The 19,799-nt window shown below is 40.1% G+C and overlaps 1 protein-coding gene across 4 annotated transcripts in view; it reads right to left on the reverse strand.

The window, feature by feature from the left end:
• Nucleotides 1–19,799, reverse strand: part of LOC126259893 (uncharacterized) — a 526,255-nt gene that overhangs the window by 15,730 nt on the left and 490,726 nt on the right. For all 4 annotated transcript variants that reach the window (XM_049956973.1, XM_049956970.1, XM_049956971.1 and 1 more), the window contains one exon: nt 27–154. In XM_049956973.1, coding sequence (XP_049812930.1) covers nt 27–154 — 128 coding nt within the window. The remainder of the gene's footprint in view (nt 1–26; nt 155–19,799) is intronic.

A 19,799-nucleotide genomic window follows, 5' to 3' on the forward strand; every position in this document is an offset into this window, starting at 1 on the left:
TCAACTAAAAAATTTTCATTCAGTACCGGGAATGTATTTTCTCTGAAGATTGAAGTTCGACTTTGCCCCTGAGACTGGGACAAGTAGCTCATCCTGGAATTACTTCTTGGGCCACGACGACTCTGAATAGATGCACTGCTTCCCATGTTACTTCCTGAAATAAAGAGAAAATTAGCAAATGATATTTTACATACTACATTAACATGAGTAGCATGAAATTTCTTGTGTATGTGTGTAAAAATTATTTTTAACATAGAGTAGCTTCTATGAAAATTGTTATCAGTTATACTTTACTTTGATCCTTGTGACTTCTCACCAATTTTAGCGACTTTTTGTGTTTCGCTATCGTCGACTCCCTCAGATTTCATCTAGTTTGCCCCTTTTGCATCCATTCTATCCTTTTCATATATTTTTACACGTATTTGGGTATATTTTTGCGAATTTTTTCGGATGTTTTTCTACATTATTTATGTAATTTTTCACATATTTCCGCCACCAAGGATCCTTGCTCCTACCACCTGCATCAATACAGAAAAGTCTCCTTATTCCTAGCCAGATCCCAGTCCCACATACTGTTCCTGCATTGTTGCTTGGTTCATGGAATCCCCCCTAATGGCCTTACATTCAAATTACCCAACTCCTGGCTGCCACCCCTCCTTCCACAATGACCTCCTGCTGTTTAAATTCCACCAATCCTTATCCCTCACTAACATAGTCCTGCAAAACCTTATCAACCAAGCCCAAACCTCCTTGCCTTACCTTCTCTCCATCCACAAGATTCTCCTGCTATGCAATCCCAAATTCCTGGAATGCATAACACACATTGAAACTTCTGCCCTGCAGGAACTTGAGCAACGAGTATGACGCCACCTCAAAAGCTCTCCATCCTGCTCACTTCCTACTCCCGCCTTGGAGTACCACTGTCCACCACCTCTACAACAACCTCCAAAACCTCCCCCATGCCCCCTCATAGCTGACAAACCCTGTCTCACAGACCTAGTACACTTACCTCACCTCCAAAACTCCTTCCCACCAGCAAACAGAATCCAGAACTTAAACATATGTGCAAGACAGTCATGAACCTTTCTTCCAGAAGCCTTAGCCCCACAGAAATATCAGTCCTTTCCAAAGACCTCACCTTTTGCCCCACTCCAAAATTGAATTATGCAGAACTTATTAAAGATCTTCTCTCCTTCTCCTGGTCCCTACAGTGGAAACACTTTTTCGCCATCAACCCTACCGATCAGACTCAACCAAAGACCAATGTTGAACCTTGCTTAACTCAGTTCATTCCTCTATCCAACCGTGATCCACCCCCACTCCCCCAAACCACCCCCTGTTAACTTTCCTGAGTTTATTAACCTCAAACCTTGACTCACTATCATTCCCCAAATCCCTCAACATGCAGACTAACCTTACTTCCACAGAAAGAACCACAGTCCCATCATCTAAAAACTGATCCCGACATTATAATCCTACCTGTGGACAAAGGCTCCACCACTGTTGTTGTGAATTGCAAGGATTACCTGGCGGAAGGACTCCACCAACTGTCAGATACTTCCACCTACAAACCTTGCCCCAGTGACCCTATTCTAGTAATCCAGCAGGCTCTCCAGTCACTAGTCAAATACTTAGGCCCATCCCAGAACCTCTCCCCGGAGTCCATCTCTCTACTCACCCCTACCACTCCCCACGCTCCTACCTTCTACATGTTTCCTAAAATCCATAAACATAACCACCCAGGATGCCCCATTGTGGCTGGTTACTGTGCCCCCACTCAGAGAATCTCTGCTCTCATAGACCAACACCTTCAACCTATTAGCCGGAACCTACCCACATATATAAAAGATACCAATCATTTCCTCCACCAACTCTCCACAGTTCCTGCCCCTTCACCACATGGTGCCCTGCTCGTCAATAATGATGCCACCTCCCTGTACACTAACGTTCCTAACGCACATGGCCTTACTGCTATTGAACACTACCTTTCCCAACGCCCGACGAATTCCAAACCAGCAACCTCCTTCCCAGTCACCATGACCAACTATATCCTCACTCACAATTACTTCTTCTTTGAAGACATTACCCACAAACAAATCTGGGGTACAGCTGTGGGGACCTGCATGGCACCATCCTATGCCAACCTATTCATCGTCCATCTAGAGGAATCCTTACGTAACACCCAGAATCCTAAACCACTCACCTGGTTCACTTTCACTGAGGACGTCTTTGTTATCTGGATCAAAGGTGAGGTCACCCTATCCACATTCCTCCAGAACCTCAACAACTTCTCCCTTGCTTCACCTGGTCCTACTCAACCCAACAAGCCACCTTCCTAGTTGTTGACCTCCACCTCAAAGATGGCTACATCAGTACGTCCATCCGTATCAAACCTACTAACCACCAGCAATACCTCCACTTTGACAGCTGCCACCCTGAAGTCCCTTCTGTACAGCCTAGAGACCCATGGTCGTTGCATCTGCAGTGACGAGCAGTCCCTCTCGAAATATACCGAGGGTCTCTCTGAAGCCTTCACTGACCATAATTATCCTCCCATCCTTGTACAAAAACAAATCTCCTGTGCCTTATCTTTCCAGTCTCCCACCACCTCCCAAAGCCCCACCATCTGGTCACAGAAGAGCATTCCCCTCCTAACTCAGTAACATCTAGGACTGAAGCAACTGAATTACATTCTCGGCCAGGGTTTTGATTACCTCTCGTCGTGACCTGAAATGAGAAATGTCCTGCCCACTATCCTTCGCATCCCTCCCACAGTGGTATTCTGCCGTCCACCGAACCTACACAATACACTCTTCCATCATTACACAACTCCTCCTCCCAATCCCTTACCTCATGGCTCATACCCCTGTAACAGACCTAGATGCAAGACCTGTCCCATACATCCTCCCACCACCACCTACACCAGTCCGGTCACTAACATCACCTATCCCATCTAAGGCAGGGCTATTTGTGAAACCAATCATGTGGTCTACAAGCTAAGCTGCAACCACTGTGCTGCAGTCTATGTACACATGACAACCAACAAGCTGGCTGTCTGCATGAACGGCCACCGACAAACTATGGCCAATAAACAAGTGGACCACCCTGTTGCTGAACATGCTGCCAAACATGATATCCTTCATTTCAAAGATTGCTTCACAGCCTGTGCCATATAGATCCTTCCCACCAACACCAGCTTTTATGAATTGCACACGTGGGAACTTTCCCTGCAATACATCCTACATTCCCATAACCCTCCTGGTCTCAACCTTCGTCAGTCACTGTCCTCACCCATCCAGCCCCTTCCCTGCTCCCATTCCGGCACTACACAACCTTCATTCCACCAGCACACCCAGTATTTTTTTATTTATTTTATTTTATTTATTTCTCTCCTTTTCCGCTACTCTCCCCCCCCCCCCACCCCCTCCCCTTTTCCCCACCTCTCCCCTGGCCGCCGTGCAACCTGCAGCACTTTACTGTCCGCCAACCCCACCACACTACCCCTCCCCCTCCCCACCCCAGCCTCCTCCTTTCCCCCACCCAGTCGCCACTCCCACCATCACACACTGGTGCTGCTGCTCGCAGTGTGGTTTTAGTTGCCTGAGACTAAAGTCGTGTGTGAGAGTTGTATTTGGCGTGTGTGTGTGTGTGTGTGTGTGTGTGTGTGTGTGTGTGTGTGTGTGTGTGGGCGCGTGCGCATGCACCCACGCACGTGTGCGCTTGTGTGTCTATTGTTGACAAAGGCTATTGGACGAAAGCTTTAAGTGTGAAAATTTTTTTGTTGTGCCTATCCGAGACTCTGCATCTCCACTATATGGTGAGTAACAACTTTCCTTCTCACAATATCTCCAAGATATTTCATTGGCAATAAATGAAGACTGTAGTAAATTTAACATCCCTAGTTTACAACTAAATATGAATAAAAGCAATATGAGCATATTAAAGATTGATTTACACCATCAAGTATTGATAAGATTTTATTCTGGTACGCTACCATCAAAATTCCATAGAGCTACATCATACTACATACAACTGAATAAAATACTGAATAAATGAAAAGACCTGGTAGAATGCAAATAATTAAGAGTAAAGGCAACAACTGGCCCAACAGTAGAGTCATTGAAAATACATTAAAGAAAGGCTAGCTTTTAGATTAATCTAACACACACACAATCACACAAACACCCATACATACCCCCCTGCGGCTGCAGCAAGACTGACTAATGATTATCAATAGCAACTGCCTTGCAAAATGGAAGAGGGGATGAGGTAGGGATGGATGCACAAAACCATGAGGGGGAGATGGGATAGTGAGAGACATTTTTTTCAACAGATGACTTGGCAGTTACACAACAAGAAAGGTCAGAGGGTACAGCATATAAGAGGTACCTTCCTCCCTTATTCTCCCCTCACTTCCCCTCCTCCCTCTCTCTCTAACTATTATGTGCTCCCTCCTCTGTACTCCTTTGATCTTTTTGTGCAGCCGCTGAGTCATCCGTCAAGAAACCTGCCTCTCACTATCCTGCAGCACCTCCTCACCTCATGCATCTTTCCCTACCCCCTTCCCACTTCCATCTGCCCAGGCAACTGCTATCGATAATCAACAGTCAGTTTCACCATTGTCACGGGTGTGTGCTTTTGGGTGTCTGTGTGTGTGAATGTATGTACTTCTACTAGAGAAAGAGCAAGAGCTTGAAAGCTATTGTAAATGCTGTTTCCTGTTGCATGTTTCTACATGCAACACATTAGTCACCTATAGGAGAGGATTTAATTAGATTTATTACAAATTTAATAACTTGAAGGCATCTCCCACAGTTAAAAATTATAACGGGTAACTACCAGGTGTACCGGTACGAAATGAGTGTTAAGATACAAACGTGTTGATAGGGAACATTTGTCGTAAACGAGCTTTAATTTCGTTTTGTTTGGTTGGTATGACATCTGTCAAAGATATTTAGTATACATCAAGTCATGGAACAAACAACATCATATGTTTTCATCATGTTAACAAGTCGAATTTTGTACCAGAAAGTGATGATTTGTGGAAAGCATTAAATTTTTTGTTTTCATTTGAAAAAAACTGCTGCAGAGTCGCATTGAATGCTTGTCAAGGCATATGGTGACCATGCTCTATCAGAAGCAACATGCTAAAGATGGTTTCAACGGTTCAGAAATAATGATTTTGATCTAAAAAATGAGTGAAGTGGAAGACCACCAAAAAAGTTCAAAGATGCTGAATTGCAAGCAATATTGGACGAAGATGATACTTTGAGTCAGAAGCAAATGGCAGCAATGCTAAATGTTGCACAACAAACAATTTCTGACCGTTCGAAAGCTACGGGAAAGATCCAAAAGTGTGGAAAATGGGTGCCACATGAATTGAATGAAAGACAGATGGAAAACCAAAAAACCATTTGTCAAATTTTGCTTCAAAGACATGAAAGAAAATCAATTTTGCATCGAATTGTTACTGGTGATGAAAAATGGATTTATTTTAAGAATCCTAAATGGGAAAAATCATGGGTTAATCCGGGACAACCATCAACATCGACTGCAAAACCAGATAGATTCGGCAAGAAGACAATGGTCTGCGTTTGGTGGGATCAGAAAGGTGTGGTGTATCGTGAGCTTCTAAAACCCGATGAAACTGTGAATACTAATCGCTACAGACAACAAATGATCAATTTGAACTATGCATTGATCAAAAAAAGACCAGAATGGGCCAGAAGACATGGCAAAGTAATTTTTTTACACAACAATGCACCTGCACACAAAGCAAAACTGGTTCAGGATACAATCAAAATACTTGGCTGGGAGCTGCTAGCCCACCCGCTGTATTCACCAGACTTGGCCCCTTCCGACTACCATTTGTTTTCATCAATGGGACACGAATTGGCTGAGGAACACTTCGATTCCTACGAAGAAGTCGAAAATTGGGTGTATGATTGGTTTGCTTCAAAAAGATGAACATTTCTATTAGCGTGGTGTCCACAAATTGCCAGAAGGGTGGTCAAAATGTATAGAAAGCAATGGTCAGTACTTTGAATAAAATGTTTTTACTTTTCAATTCAAAATTAGTGTTTCATTTTCACAAAAAAAGAAACCTCATTTCATACCGGTACACCTGGTATGTACAGCACTAGCCTCTATCAGTAAGAAGCACATACAGTTCTGTATAGTAAAAATTAATACTATATCTATGAAAATAGTCAATGAACAAGTAGTATTTATAATACATATGGAGAAAATTAACTTGTTGGATAGCATCAGCAGATGGGTACCTCTTGAATGGTGTAAAATGCCAGGAATCAGTAGGTTCCTTCTTCTGGCAAAAATATGGAATGGATATAAGGAAAACAGACTAATACAGCTTAAAATATAGGAAAGTCAATAAACTCTTCTGAGTTTGCTAGCTGCATCATTTTGAATAAAACACTCAAGCTTTGATGACTGTTTCCACCATAGTCACCAGAAGTAAAAACCACTGACTGCTGAGGCTGGCATGGTGTTCTGCTTATATGTACAAGATTACAATATTTGGAAATAATCAAAGAGGGCTGATGTGACACATGCATGGAAGGCAAGTTGCATAGCTCACAGCAGCTTCAGTTCACTGCAAGACCAACGACATCATGTGGCACAAGGAGCCAGTTCCATGTTTAAAACAGCCACTCATGCCATACTAAGTGTCTCTGCTAAAACTGTTGCCGTTTATTCTATTTTACTCATATTACAGAAACCCAGCACAACAACGGAAGAGTCAAGACCTTTTCTTTTCAAATTGTATTTTATTTTGGTTTTCCGGTCAATATGGCCAACTTCTCAAGTTTCCTTTGTTTAATATGTTGCTTGTGGTTTGTAAAATGCTCTACAACATTGCAAATTGTTTGACCTATACAGATACTGCTACATTCACAGGGGACACTGCACACACCGACCATGCTAAGTCCCATGTCATCTTTAACAGGGCCTAACATATACCTTGTATCTTGGGAGCGGACCAAAACACTGGTCTCAGCCCATGTCTCTACAGCACACATCCTAACTTGCTACTCGTTGCCCCACAGTATGGCAGGAATGCAGCCAGTTGGCCTCTTCTGGCACCTACTGTTGGAGACACCAGAAAGCAATTGTAATATCTCCCATGCTGTAAAGGTTATCTCTGAATATGTGTTTCAAGTGCTGCAATTTGGACTGTTAGGTGGTCATCATTAGGAATAATTTTTGGTCCGTGTACTAACATGTTCCGGGCTGTTTCCTTGTGTACATGGTGAAAAATCCTGGCGTTTTTAAGAACCAATTGGCGTGTATTGGTTTCCTGTACATTGAATGACCAAGCTGATCTGCTGCCTTCCACTTGACTCAAACATCTAACAACAGTAGCTTGCTATCCTTCTCCATCTCGACGGTAAATTCAATGTTGAGATGGACACTGTTGATGTGATCAATGAACTGCTGCAGTGCCTTTTTTCTGATGATTAATACCTACAGTCTGAACTGCAGCACTTGAGACACGTGTTCAGAGAGAATGGGTACAGAAAGGGAGTCATTGCAGATGCCTGCAGGTGCTATTGATGAAGGGCGACTTCTGAATTGGCAGAAGAGGCCAGGCCAGCTGCATTCTTGCCACACTGTGGAGCAACAAGCAGCATGTTAGAACATATGCCACAGAGATATGTACCAAGAACAGTATTCTGGTCCACCCTCAAGATACAAGATATGTTACGCTCTTTTAAGATAACATAGATCTTTGAGTGCCTGGTGTTTATGGTGCCTCTTACAAATGTGACATCTTTACAGGTCACCCAGTGATACTGTTGTGGAGTATTGTATGGAGCACAAGTGACATTTTAAACAAAGGGAGCTTGAGAGGTAAGCCATAGCTGAGATTAGGATTCTTTCATTAGGGAGGTAGCTGAGATTAAACAGCAACAATTTACCAGAGACCATCTGTACACACAGGGCATGGGAGGTGGGCTTCACATATCTAGAGAAATAAAAAATGGATGCTTGATGCTGGTAGTGGGGATGTGAGCACTCAGTTTCAAATATACAATGGCCCCTCACGTCTCCTGATGCGATTGGCCTTGTGGCGGACCAGAGGGCTTGTGAGCTGTGCAACTTATCTTTAATGTATCACTTTGTTCCTATCTGATTGGTCCCAAACTCTGCAATTGTGATCATATAAGCAGAATAGTGTGTCATACCCAGCAAACAGTGGTTTATTACTTCTGATGAGACTGGAAGAAATAGCCGTTGAAACTCAATTGTTTTATGCAAAATGATGCAGCCTGTAAACCGGAAAAAGAGTATTCAGGCATGCCACAGCAAAAGACTCTGAGGACACATATTGTTTTATGCAAAATGATGCAGCCTGTAAACCGGAAAAAGAGTATTCAGGCATGCCACAGCAAAAGACTCCGAGGACACATATTGTAAAGTGACCCACGTCCCTTGGTCCAGGAAGACTAACCAGACACGATGAGAGTGAAAAATGGATTGTTGGCACTAGAAAAATTTTGAAGACATGGTTGAGAGATGAGTGAGAAAGTCAAAGATGAGTGGATGTATGTCATAAACAAGCCAAAATGGGGGAAAAACTAAATGCATATAAAATAGTTAAGTAGGAAAAAACAAATGAAAATTAAGGACTAGGAAAATAAATAACATGGGAAGAAAAAAGAACAAGACCTGTAAATTACTGTAAATTGATTGCAGGTGGATGGTGACAATTGTAGAGCAAGTTACCGTACTGTTAAGTTTTGAAAGGATCCAGATGAGACATAAGGCAAAACAGGCTGCAAGATAGTAACTAGTATGTCCTTTCATTTTTATCAACAACATGGAGTTTTCAAAACAGCATAAAAAGCTGGACAGTGATTGAATAAAAGTTGATGTGTGATACAAGTTGTTTCCATTTGATACGAGAGCTCTAGCCAGTAGTTGGAGATAGTATGGTTATTATAAGGAGCATCTTACAAAAGGAGTGGTCACAGAGATCAGTATTAATCTTCTTCCAAATTTCTTTATTGCTTACCCTCCCTCACTTGATTTTTCTATTCTACATCAACATCTACATATATACTCTGCAAGCATTGTATAGTGTGTGGCAGATGGTACCCTGTACCACTATACTACCTTCCCTGCTCTGCTCACAGATAGAGCGAGGGAAAAATGTGACGCCATATCGGCTATAATTTCTCATATCTTATCTTCATGGGCCTTACACAAAATATATGTTGGCAGAAGAGGGTTTGTTCTGCAGTCAGCTTCAAATGCTGGTTCTCTAAATTTTTTCAAGTGTTCCTCGAAAAGAATATTGCCTTTGCTCCAGGGATTCCCATTTGAGTTCTCAGAGCATTTCTGTAACACCTGAGTGTTGTTTGAACCTAAAGGCAACAAATTTAGCAGCCTGCCTTTGAATTGCTTCAGTATCTTCCTTTAATCTGATCTGAAGCAGGTCCCAAATACTTGAGCAGTACTCAAGAATAGATCGCACTAGCATCCTATACGCGATCTCCTTTACAGATGAACCACACTTTCCTAAAATACTCTCAAGACACCAAAGTCAACCATTCACTTCCCCTACCACAATCCTCTCATGCTTCTTCCATTTCATATCACATTGCAACATTACATCCTGCTACTTAAATGACATTTCAAGCAGGACACATCTAGTTCTGTATCCGAACATTAACACATTAACTTATGTTTTTCTACATTTAGAGACAGCTGCCATTCATAACACGATCTAGGAATTTTGTCTAAGTTATCTTTTATCATCCTACAGACACCTTCCGATACACCACAGTATCTTCAGTAAACAACTGTAGTTTGCTGCCCACCCTATCCGCCAGATCATTTATGTATATAAAAAAACAACAATGGTCCTATCACACTTCCCTGATGTTCTCCTGGCAATACCCATGTCTCTGATGAACATTCACCACCGAGGACGACTACTGTTTTCTCTTACTTATGAGATCCTCAAACCACTCACATATCAGGGAACCTATTCCGTTTAGTTGTACCTTTGTTGACAATTTCCAGTGCAGTAGCATGTCAAGAGTTTTTTGGAAATCTATAAAGATGGAATTAGCCTGTTGCCCTTCATTCATAGTTTGCAGTAGGTCACATGAGGAAGGAGCAAGCTGGGTTTCACATGAGCCGTGCTTTCTAAAACCACGCTGATTCATGGACATAAGCTTTTTGATCTTCGTACATCCATATTTAAATTGGATGATGGTGGGACATCAGCTGGTATAATTTTTATTAAAACTGAAACTCCTCCAGCTGTATTTAAGATTTCATATTTATTTGGCTACTAGTTTCGACGCTGCGTCAACGCCGTATTCGGGCGCATTCACTTTGATGATATCAATTGTGTGTGGCTGAGTACTAGAAGTCCGCGGTGAGACCAATACGTAACTTTGAGTTACTGCCCGCCATCCATGTGGTCTCACCGCGGACTTCTAGTACTCAGCCACACACAATTGATATCATCAAAGTGTACGGGCCTGAAGATGGCATTGACATAATGTTGAAATTAGTAGCTAAATAAATAAGAAATCTTAAGTACAGCTGGAGGAGTTTAATTTTTAATAAAAGCTTTTTGGTCTCTAGGTAATTTGTTATATTCAAAATATGTTAAGGATATTGGTCTATCTTTCTTATATACAGAAGTCACCTGTACTTTTTTTCAGTTGCTTGGGACTTTGCACTAACTAAAGGGCCAACGCCATAACATACTCTTTGTAAAACTGAATTTGGGTTCCATTCAGACCTGGCAACTTATCTGTTTTCAACCTTTTCAGTTGTTTCTCTATGCCAGGGATGTTTATTGCTATGTAGCCCTTCCAGGACTTTGTGCAATAGTTAAACAATGGTATGTTTGTCCAATTCTCATGCATAAATGATTTCTTAAATGCAGAATTTAAAACTGCGGCTTCCATTTTGCTGTCTTCAACTGCAGCACCAGACCAGTCAATGAGTGACTGGATGGAAGCCTTAGACCCGCTTAACGATTTTACATAGGACCACTTTTCTCGGGTTCTCAGTCAAATCTTTTGACAATGTATAACACTGCTAGATGGTGAATGCTTCACACATAGACCTTTTCATAGGTACACGAATTTGTTGTCATCTGCACATTCTCCTCTGAACTGGGAATGCAACAGCTTTTCCTTCTTCTGCATTTCACGAATTTCGTTGCTAAACTACAGTAGGTCTTTTCTATCCTTAATCCACTTACTAGACGCATACTTGTCCAGAGCACGATTTACAATCTATTTAAACTTTGCCCGTATTCCTCTGCGGCCATCATAATGGAACTAAATTACTGCAATTCATTGTCTACACAAGATGCTAACAACTGCTCGTCTAGGCTTTGTAGCAGAAACAGTCACTTAGTCTTTTTGACTGATTTATTAACTCTCGTAATCATAGTCTCTATGGTGAAAGCATGATCACTAACCCCCATCTCTATACAGACACTACAATAAGGTCTGACCTATGTGTAGCCAAAGGTCTAAGATATTTCCATTGTGTGTAAGCTGCCAAACTAGCTCCTCAAGATAGTTTCCAGAAAATGTGTTCATAAGGACTTCACATGACTGACTGACTGTCTGTCTGTCTGCGCCCCCCCCCCCCCCCTCCCGTACTGAATCCACAGACATCCCAATCTATACTCGGTAGATCAAAATCAGCTCCAACTTGTATTGCATGGTCTGTGTCTTTATATGCTGCTGAGCATGAACTTTTTTCAAATGACCTAGAACTTTCACTGCACAATCAGGTAGCCAGTAAAAACATCCATTAATTAACTTGGTTTCATACAGACCTCTTATACATGACTATGTATCTTCACTGTCACACTCAATCTCAATCTCAACCTCAACAGAGACAATGGTTTTGTTAATTGCGATGAACATGCACCCTAAGATATCTAATCTGCCCTGATACACATTCAATGAGTCACCAAATATCCAGAGCTCTCTACCTCAGGTTTTAGCCAGCTCTCAGTCCCAATAATAATTTGAGCATAAGAACTTACCTGGAGAGCAGTAAATTCGGGAACTTTGTTACAGATACTTCGAAAATTGACTGATAAAATTTTGACAGTCAAAATATCTTTACTTTGAATGCTGTCTAGTGTCCCTACCTGCGTATCACATGGTTAGAGTTCATCAGAGTACCTCTACTGCCTAGACTAAAAACCCCCATGTGCACACCACAAACATACTCTGCTGCCTGAGTAGCTGCTTCCTTTGTGCAGTGCACCTCTTACCTATCAAGGTGCGTCCTACAATTTCCCACCCAATAACACAGGTCTATAAACCTACAGGCAAGACCATCACAGTGTCGACGAATCCTTTGGTTGAGACCCTCCACTTGGCCCCAAACTAAAGGACCCTGATCGACTCTGGGAATAATGCTGCAGATTGCAAGCTCATCTTGCACCCTGCACATAAGGCCAGTAGCCTTCACCACCTCTGCCAGCAGCAGAGCCCATGGGCTAAAGAAGTGACACCTGAGTCGCTCTATGTGACACACCACATTCTCCACCACCATTATACCCTGAGGCAGCAGCCTGAAGGCTGCTGACCACAGCCAAAACCACATTCAACTGCTCGCAAACTGTGGCCAGCTCCTCTTGAGTCTGCACACAATACACACACATCCTACCCATTCCAGTAAGACTAAGTGAAAAAGTAAATTATAAAACCTGAGAGATACCTAGATATGCAACTTGTAACCTTCTTGATATGTCACCAATGGACACTGATATCTTAATTAACTGTGTAGCTGGCAGTTCAGTAGAAATGACAACTGAGCTACAGACTGTCTGAATTTACACTTGCAAAATCCGAGACTAAAACTCTTCAATACAAAAACACGCACGAAATTTAAGCACTATGTACTACTAATAAAACTTGGAAAAAGCTAAACACATAACCTGCTGCCCTGGAGATGTGTCACAGGTGACAGATGGGGCACAGTGTCTTTCTGTTTTTCTCTTGTATGGAGGTTGCCAACATAAGACTTGTTTGGCAATCTCATCACAAACCCCTACCATTTTAAAATTTCAGTCACACACCACAGTTAAATTTTCATTTTCTTTAGTAAACTAAATAATTTCTTTTGTCTCATTGCACATTTCTTCTATTTCTTCATCATATATGTAGCTACTAGGCATAGTAAGTACCTGTATTCTTATTTCTCATTCATTACTGCACTGTTCCCGAGTTACCCCTCTCTAATTTTGTGTTGTTAACCCTGAGTATCTGTGAGAAAGCCAGTCAAAATCTGTAGTTCCTGAAGAGGGGCAGCAGCTTTTCCAGCAGGAGCAACAATTGAGATGATTGACTGATCTGGTCTTAAAAACATGTAGCCAACATGACTGCTGTATTAGTACCGCAAATGACTGAAAACAAGAGAAAACTACAGCCACTGTTCTTCTTGAGGCCAAGTACCTCTATTATGTGTTTAATGATGATGACATCACCTTAGATAAAACATTCTGAAGGTAAAGTAGTGCCCCATTTAGACTTAGAGACACGAAAAAGTAAGCAGGATGTTGTAGTCACAAAAAAGAAAACTGACAATCTAGGGATAGTGAAATATTGGATCCATTAGTTGGGTAGGCAAGTTAGGAAATTTAAAAAGAGAGACGGGTAAGGTGAAGTTAGGAACAGTAGAAATTAGTGAAGAGTGATGACAGGAAGGTAATACACCCGGACAGGTGAGTTCAGGGTAATAAATACAAAATGAAATAAGGGTAATACAAGAGTAGGTATGGCAATGAATAAGAAACTGAGTATGTGGTATGTGATTACACATGTCATACACACATGAAGCCAATATCCACTACAATATTACATGTTTACATGTCTACTTGCTCCGCAAATGATGAAGTGATTAAAACACTATATTATGGGATAAAGGAAGTTATTTGGATAATCGAGGGAAATTAAAATTTAATTGTGATAGGAGCATAGAATTAAACAGTAGGAAAATGAACAGAAAAAAAAAAAATAGCAGGAGAACACGGAGTGGATGAAAGAAATGGAAGAGGGAGCCTCGTGGCAGAGTTTTATACAAGGCGTAGATTAATCATCAATAATACTTGGTTCACGAATCATAAAGAAGCATGTACATGTGGAACAGAATTGGATACACCACAAAATTTCAGACAGAGAATTAACCAGTTTTAAACAGCCAAAGTATTTCTGAGGGCAAGCTAAGGATATGAAAGGGCAGATGAAAGAATGGATAGTTCTTGAAAAGAGATAAGACAAATGCCAACAAAAATAAAAACAAAGTTAATGGAATTTAGGTGAATTACATCACATGACGCTGTGAGAATTAGATTACGAAATCAGGTAGATGGGTTTTGATATTTGGGTAGCAAAATAATTAGAATGGTTGAAGCAGAAAGGATATAAAATGCAGACAGGAAACAGCAATAAAAGTGTTTGTGAGAAAGATAAATTTGTTAATGCGTACTAACACACTAATATTACAAATGCAAAAGTAACTCTGTTATGCTTGCACAGTTAGCCTGCTGAACTGATTTTGATAAAATATGGTATGGAGATGGCTTCAACACTAAGAAAGAACATAGGCTACTTTAGAAAGTGTGTAGTACAACATATTCACTGATCTGAAGAATATTAACATGAAATACAGAACAATAATTACTCTTTGACTGTTTAATATTATCATATTTGTGAAAATGCATTTACTGTTTGATATGTTCTACATGGTATGGTTCAACATAATGAATAAAATGTTTATACAATCCTCTACATGTTTAATCCATGCTTTCATTCTAATATCAGTCACAAACCCATCACATTTTAGTCACTGAGCATCAAGCGTCTCTTATAACTACTTTGTTGTGCTTACATTTGCATGAACAGCTCTTTACCATGTGGTTAGTGTCATTGTATCACAAGCATAGGTTCCTCGGTTCAATTACCACATGGTTTTTTTCTACTCACATCTAGATGTGTATGATATGTTTATCATCATTGACATGCAAGTCAACAAAGTGACATCAAATAATAAGACTAGCTCCAAGCTCCCGAATTCCCAACCGGGATCTCCTGGCCGATAAAACTGTATGCACATTTCATTTGATTTTACTGATATGTGAGTGCAGCCATGGGTAACATAGAATACAATGCTTATACAATCCTCAATGTGTATTCTATGTCAATTCAAACTTCCCTACTAATATTATAAATGCGAAAATAAAACCGATACCCATGATATATGGTGTGAGATAACTAGAACCCCGATGCGAAAGATAGGCCATTTTGTGGAAGAGGCCTGGAGACAATGGAAGGTGTCAGATAGAGTATATAATAGTAAGACAGAGATTTAGGAACCAGGTTTTCAATTGTAAGACATTTCCAGGGGCATATGTAGACTCTTATAGCAATTTATTGGTTATGAACTGTAGATTACAACTGAAGAAACTGCAAGAAGGTGGGAATTTGAGGAGATGGGACGTGGATAAACTTAAAGAACCAGAGGCTGTAGGGAGTTTCAGAGAGAGAATTAGGGAACAACTGACAAGAACAGGAGAAAGAGATACAGTAGAAGAAGAATGGGTAGCTTTGAGGGACAAAATAGTGAAGGCAGCAGAGGATCAAGAAAATATAAAAAAGCAGTAAATGAAGCAGGCAAAAATGAATACAAACATCTCAAAAATGAGATCGACAGGAAGTGCAAATTGGCTAAGCAGGGATGGCTACAAGACAAATGTAAGGATGTAGAGGCGGTAAGATAGTTACCACCTAAAGGAAAATTAAAGAGACCTTAGGAGAAAAGAGAACTACTTGCATGAATATTAAGAGCTCAGGTGGAAAACCTGTTCTATGCAAAGAAGGAAAAGTAGTAGAAAGGTGGAAGGAGTATATAGAGGGTCTATACAAGGGTGATGTACTTGAGGGCAATATAATGGAAATGGAAGAGGATGAAGATGAAATGAGAGATGTGATACTGTGTGAAGAATTTGACAGAGAATTGAAAGACCTATGTCATATCTGTATATTGAGCAAGTAGTAAAGGAAACAAAAGAAAAATTTTGAGTACAAATTAAAATAAATGGAGAAGAAATAAAAACTTTGAGGTTCACTGATGACATTGTAATTCTGTCAGAGACAGCAAAGGACCTGGAAGAGCAGTTGAACGGAATTAAATCAGGTGATGCTGAAGGTATTACACTAGGAAATAAGACACCTTAAGAAGTAGATGAGTTTTGCTGTTTGGGAAGCAAAATAACTGATGATGGTCAAAGTAGAGAGGATGTAAAATGTAGACTGGCAATGGCAAGGAAAGCGTTTCTGAAAAAGAGAAATTTGTTAACATCAAGTGTAGATTTAAGTGTCAGGAAATCTTTTCTGAAAGTATTTGTACGGAATGTAGCCATATATGTTATTGAAACATGGATGATAAATAGTTTAGACAAGAAGAGAAAAGAAGCTTTCAAAATGTGCTGCTACAGAAGAATGCTGAAGATTAGATGGGTAGATCATATAACTAATGAGGAGGTATTGAATAGGATTGGGGAGAAGTTTGTAGCAAAACTTGACTAGAAGGGATCGGTTGGTACGACATGTTCTGAGGCATCAAGGGATCACCAATTTAGTACTGGAGGGCAGCATTGGAGGGTAAAAATCGTAGAGGGAGACCAAGAGATGAATACACTAAGCAGATTCAGAAGGATTTAGGTTGCAGTAGGTACTGGGAGATGAAGAAGCTTGCACAGGACAGAGTGGCAAGGAGAGCTGCATCAAACCAGGTTCTGGATGGAAGACCACAACGACACCACCACCACCATCACCACCAACAACAACAACATGTTCTACACTATATGATTCAAAGTAATCAATACAATGCTTATTCAATTCTCAACGAATTTAATCCATACTTCCATACTACTGTGATTATTGATTACAAAGAAATTCAATCTGTTACATTTTCACATCTCTACTGGTGAAACGATTCCGATGGTATTTGGTATAGAGACAGCATGAGCCCCAAGGAAGACAATAGGCTACTTCAGAAAGTTGTATCTTTCTGAGTATCATTAACATTTTTAAATCTGGCACATGTGAGTGGCATACAGATGATGCTGCTGCCATGTTTTGTGACCCTTAGTGTCTGTAGATTATACCATGACAGTGCAAATCCAATGTTACTGTGCAAGTGGTTTATGCCATTGAGCTACCACACCACCAGGCATTGCTGATGAATTTTGTTGGGAATACAATAATAAAATTGTCCATTAAGCCTGAGAACCATATTTAAAACTCTTACTATTAGGCCTACAAATGTGTAATTCCAAGACAGTTCAAGTTGCGAAAGTTCCTCAAATACAGCAAACTTCAGGGCAATCTCATGTCTGCCGGAACTTGGATGTAGGACAACAGGCAGCCTTAACAGCTACAGAGATATTAGCACAGTCACAAGCCCATTGCATTTTATATGTTGAGTATCATGCACCTCTTACAGCTTCCAAGATGCTTGAAGACTCAGGAACAATGGCATCATTTAAAGACTGTATGGCAAACAGACAGTCATACCTTTACTTGTGGAAGGTGAGAAGCATTAGTTGAAGCTGCATTTGGCTATGATCTATTAACTTACTACGTTGATCATAAATTAGTCATCATACAGGAATGGATCAAAAATGTAGGCACCATAATGCATGGAAATGGAAGGGAGAAACAGATAGTATTTATTGCTCTGGTGGCAAGATTCCACATCCAGTACTAAGTAACCCACAGGAACCCCTAAAAACTAGACTTCTGCGTGACTAATGAACTGAGGCATTTTTAAAATATAATTATAAAATATAATGCATGCATTCAGATGCAGCATACAACAAAGTAACAGAAACACATTCATTAGTACCTATGTAACGGTACTGCACACATTTTTTTTTTTTTTTTTTTTATACTTACGTCTCTATACCACTATATACACACAGACATCATTAGCTTGCTTACTCATCGTCGCTCATTGTAACAAAACTACTAATATGCTAGCAAAGCAGTGGGTAACAGCATGTATCTAGTATAAATTTAAATGTTAGAAAGTCCTTTCTTAAGATATTTGTCTAAATTGTAGCTTTGTACAGAAGTGAAATGCGAACAATAAATGGTTCAGACAAGCAAAGAGAAAAAGTTTTTGAAATACAGTGCTACAGAAGAATGAAGATCAGATTGGTAGATCAAGTAACTAATGAGGTGGTTCAGAGCTGAATAAGGGAAGGAAGAAATTTATGGTGCATCTTCACTAAAAGGATACACCCTGAGGCATCAAGGAAAAGTCAACTTAGTAATCCAGGGAAGTATGTGGGGATAAAAATTGTAGAGGGATACCAAGGACTAAGGAGGTTCAAGTGGATCTAGGCTCCAATAATTATACAGAAATGATGATGCTTCCAAGTGATACATTAGTGGGCACAATTGCCTCAGACCCACTTTCTGACTGAAGATCACAACAAAAACATATTTTTCTCAATGAATTTTCTTATTCAAGAAATATATCAATCCAAAACAAATCATTACAAAGTAAGATGGTAAAAACTTTAAGTGTATAAGAAAGTAAATAAGTAAGAGAGAAGGAAAATCCACAAAATCACATTCGCAAGAATAATTTGCCACGTTCCTCAATCCAAATGACAACAACTGATTGGACAAGTAATCATCACAGACTGGATGGCTGATGGTAAATGAAAGTTGTGTGCAATGCAGAGAGGAAGTAACGGGAGAATTAGAACAGACTGTTTGCAGGAAGGAACAGAGAGAGGAAAGAAGAAAGGGTAGGAGTTGTGGAAGGCAAATAGGGTAAAAAGAATAGTATAAATTGAGATTAGCCCTGGTATTGGAATGAACGATATGTTACAGATAGTGTTTCCACATATGCAGTTCGGTCTCTGGTCACAGTATGGTATTTCTCACTGATGAAAAAGTACAGCTCATTTGTGGTCAAGGGAGTCTAAATTTTGGTGGAGTTTATATGTAGTCTTGATGTTTGCATACATGGGTCTGCCTTTGATAGACTGTTGAACATGAGGTGATGAGCTTTTTTCGGTTAAAAACAGAATAGCAGCAGTATAAATCAACCAATCTTTTTATTCACCCATTAACAATATATGTTGTATGGATGTATCCAAAGCTAGTTAAATAAAACTTCTTACATTTAAATTACAATCTTAGTTCATTATATGTAAATAATTTTACTTTTCAGATACAGATATTCTTCAATGTTATAAAAGCTGCATGTTATTAAAAATTGTTTTAGTTGTATTTGAATTTATGTAATTCTTTAATTTTCTGTATCCTAGCGGGCAATGCACTAAAAAGTATTTTGACAGTATTATAAAAGGAAAGATTGCAACTCACCATATGGAGGAGGTACTGAGTCAGAAAAAAGTACAATGATAAGACTTCTGAATGTTTAAGCTTTCAGCCAAAACACACACACACACACACACACACACACACACACACACACACCTGTCTCCAGTCACTGTAGCTGGAGACGGTGTCGTGTGTGTGCGAGTTGTGCTTATGTGTTCCCTGTTTCCGAAGAACACCTTTTGATTGAAAGCTTAATCGTTTAGCAGTCTTTTCCTTGTGTTCTGTCTGTGACTCAGTGGCTCCTCTATATGCTGAATAGCAATCTATCTTTTCCATGATATTGTTGTTATTCCATCCTGGACTTTCCATTGTTTAAAAAGTTTTTCAGGTAATAATGAACTCTTTTTTTGGTAAAGGGCT

The sequence above is a fragment of the Schistocerca nitens genome, chromosome 5, assembly GCF_023898315.1.
Source record: "Schistocerca nitens isolate TAMUIC-IGC-003100 chromosome 5, iqSchNite1.1, whole genome shotgun sequence".
NCBI lineage: Eukaryota > Metazoa > Arthropoda > Insecta > Orthoptera > Acrididae > Schistocerca > Schistocerca nitens.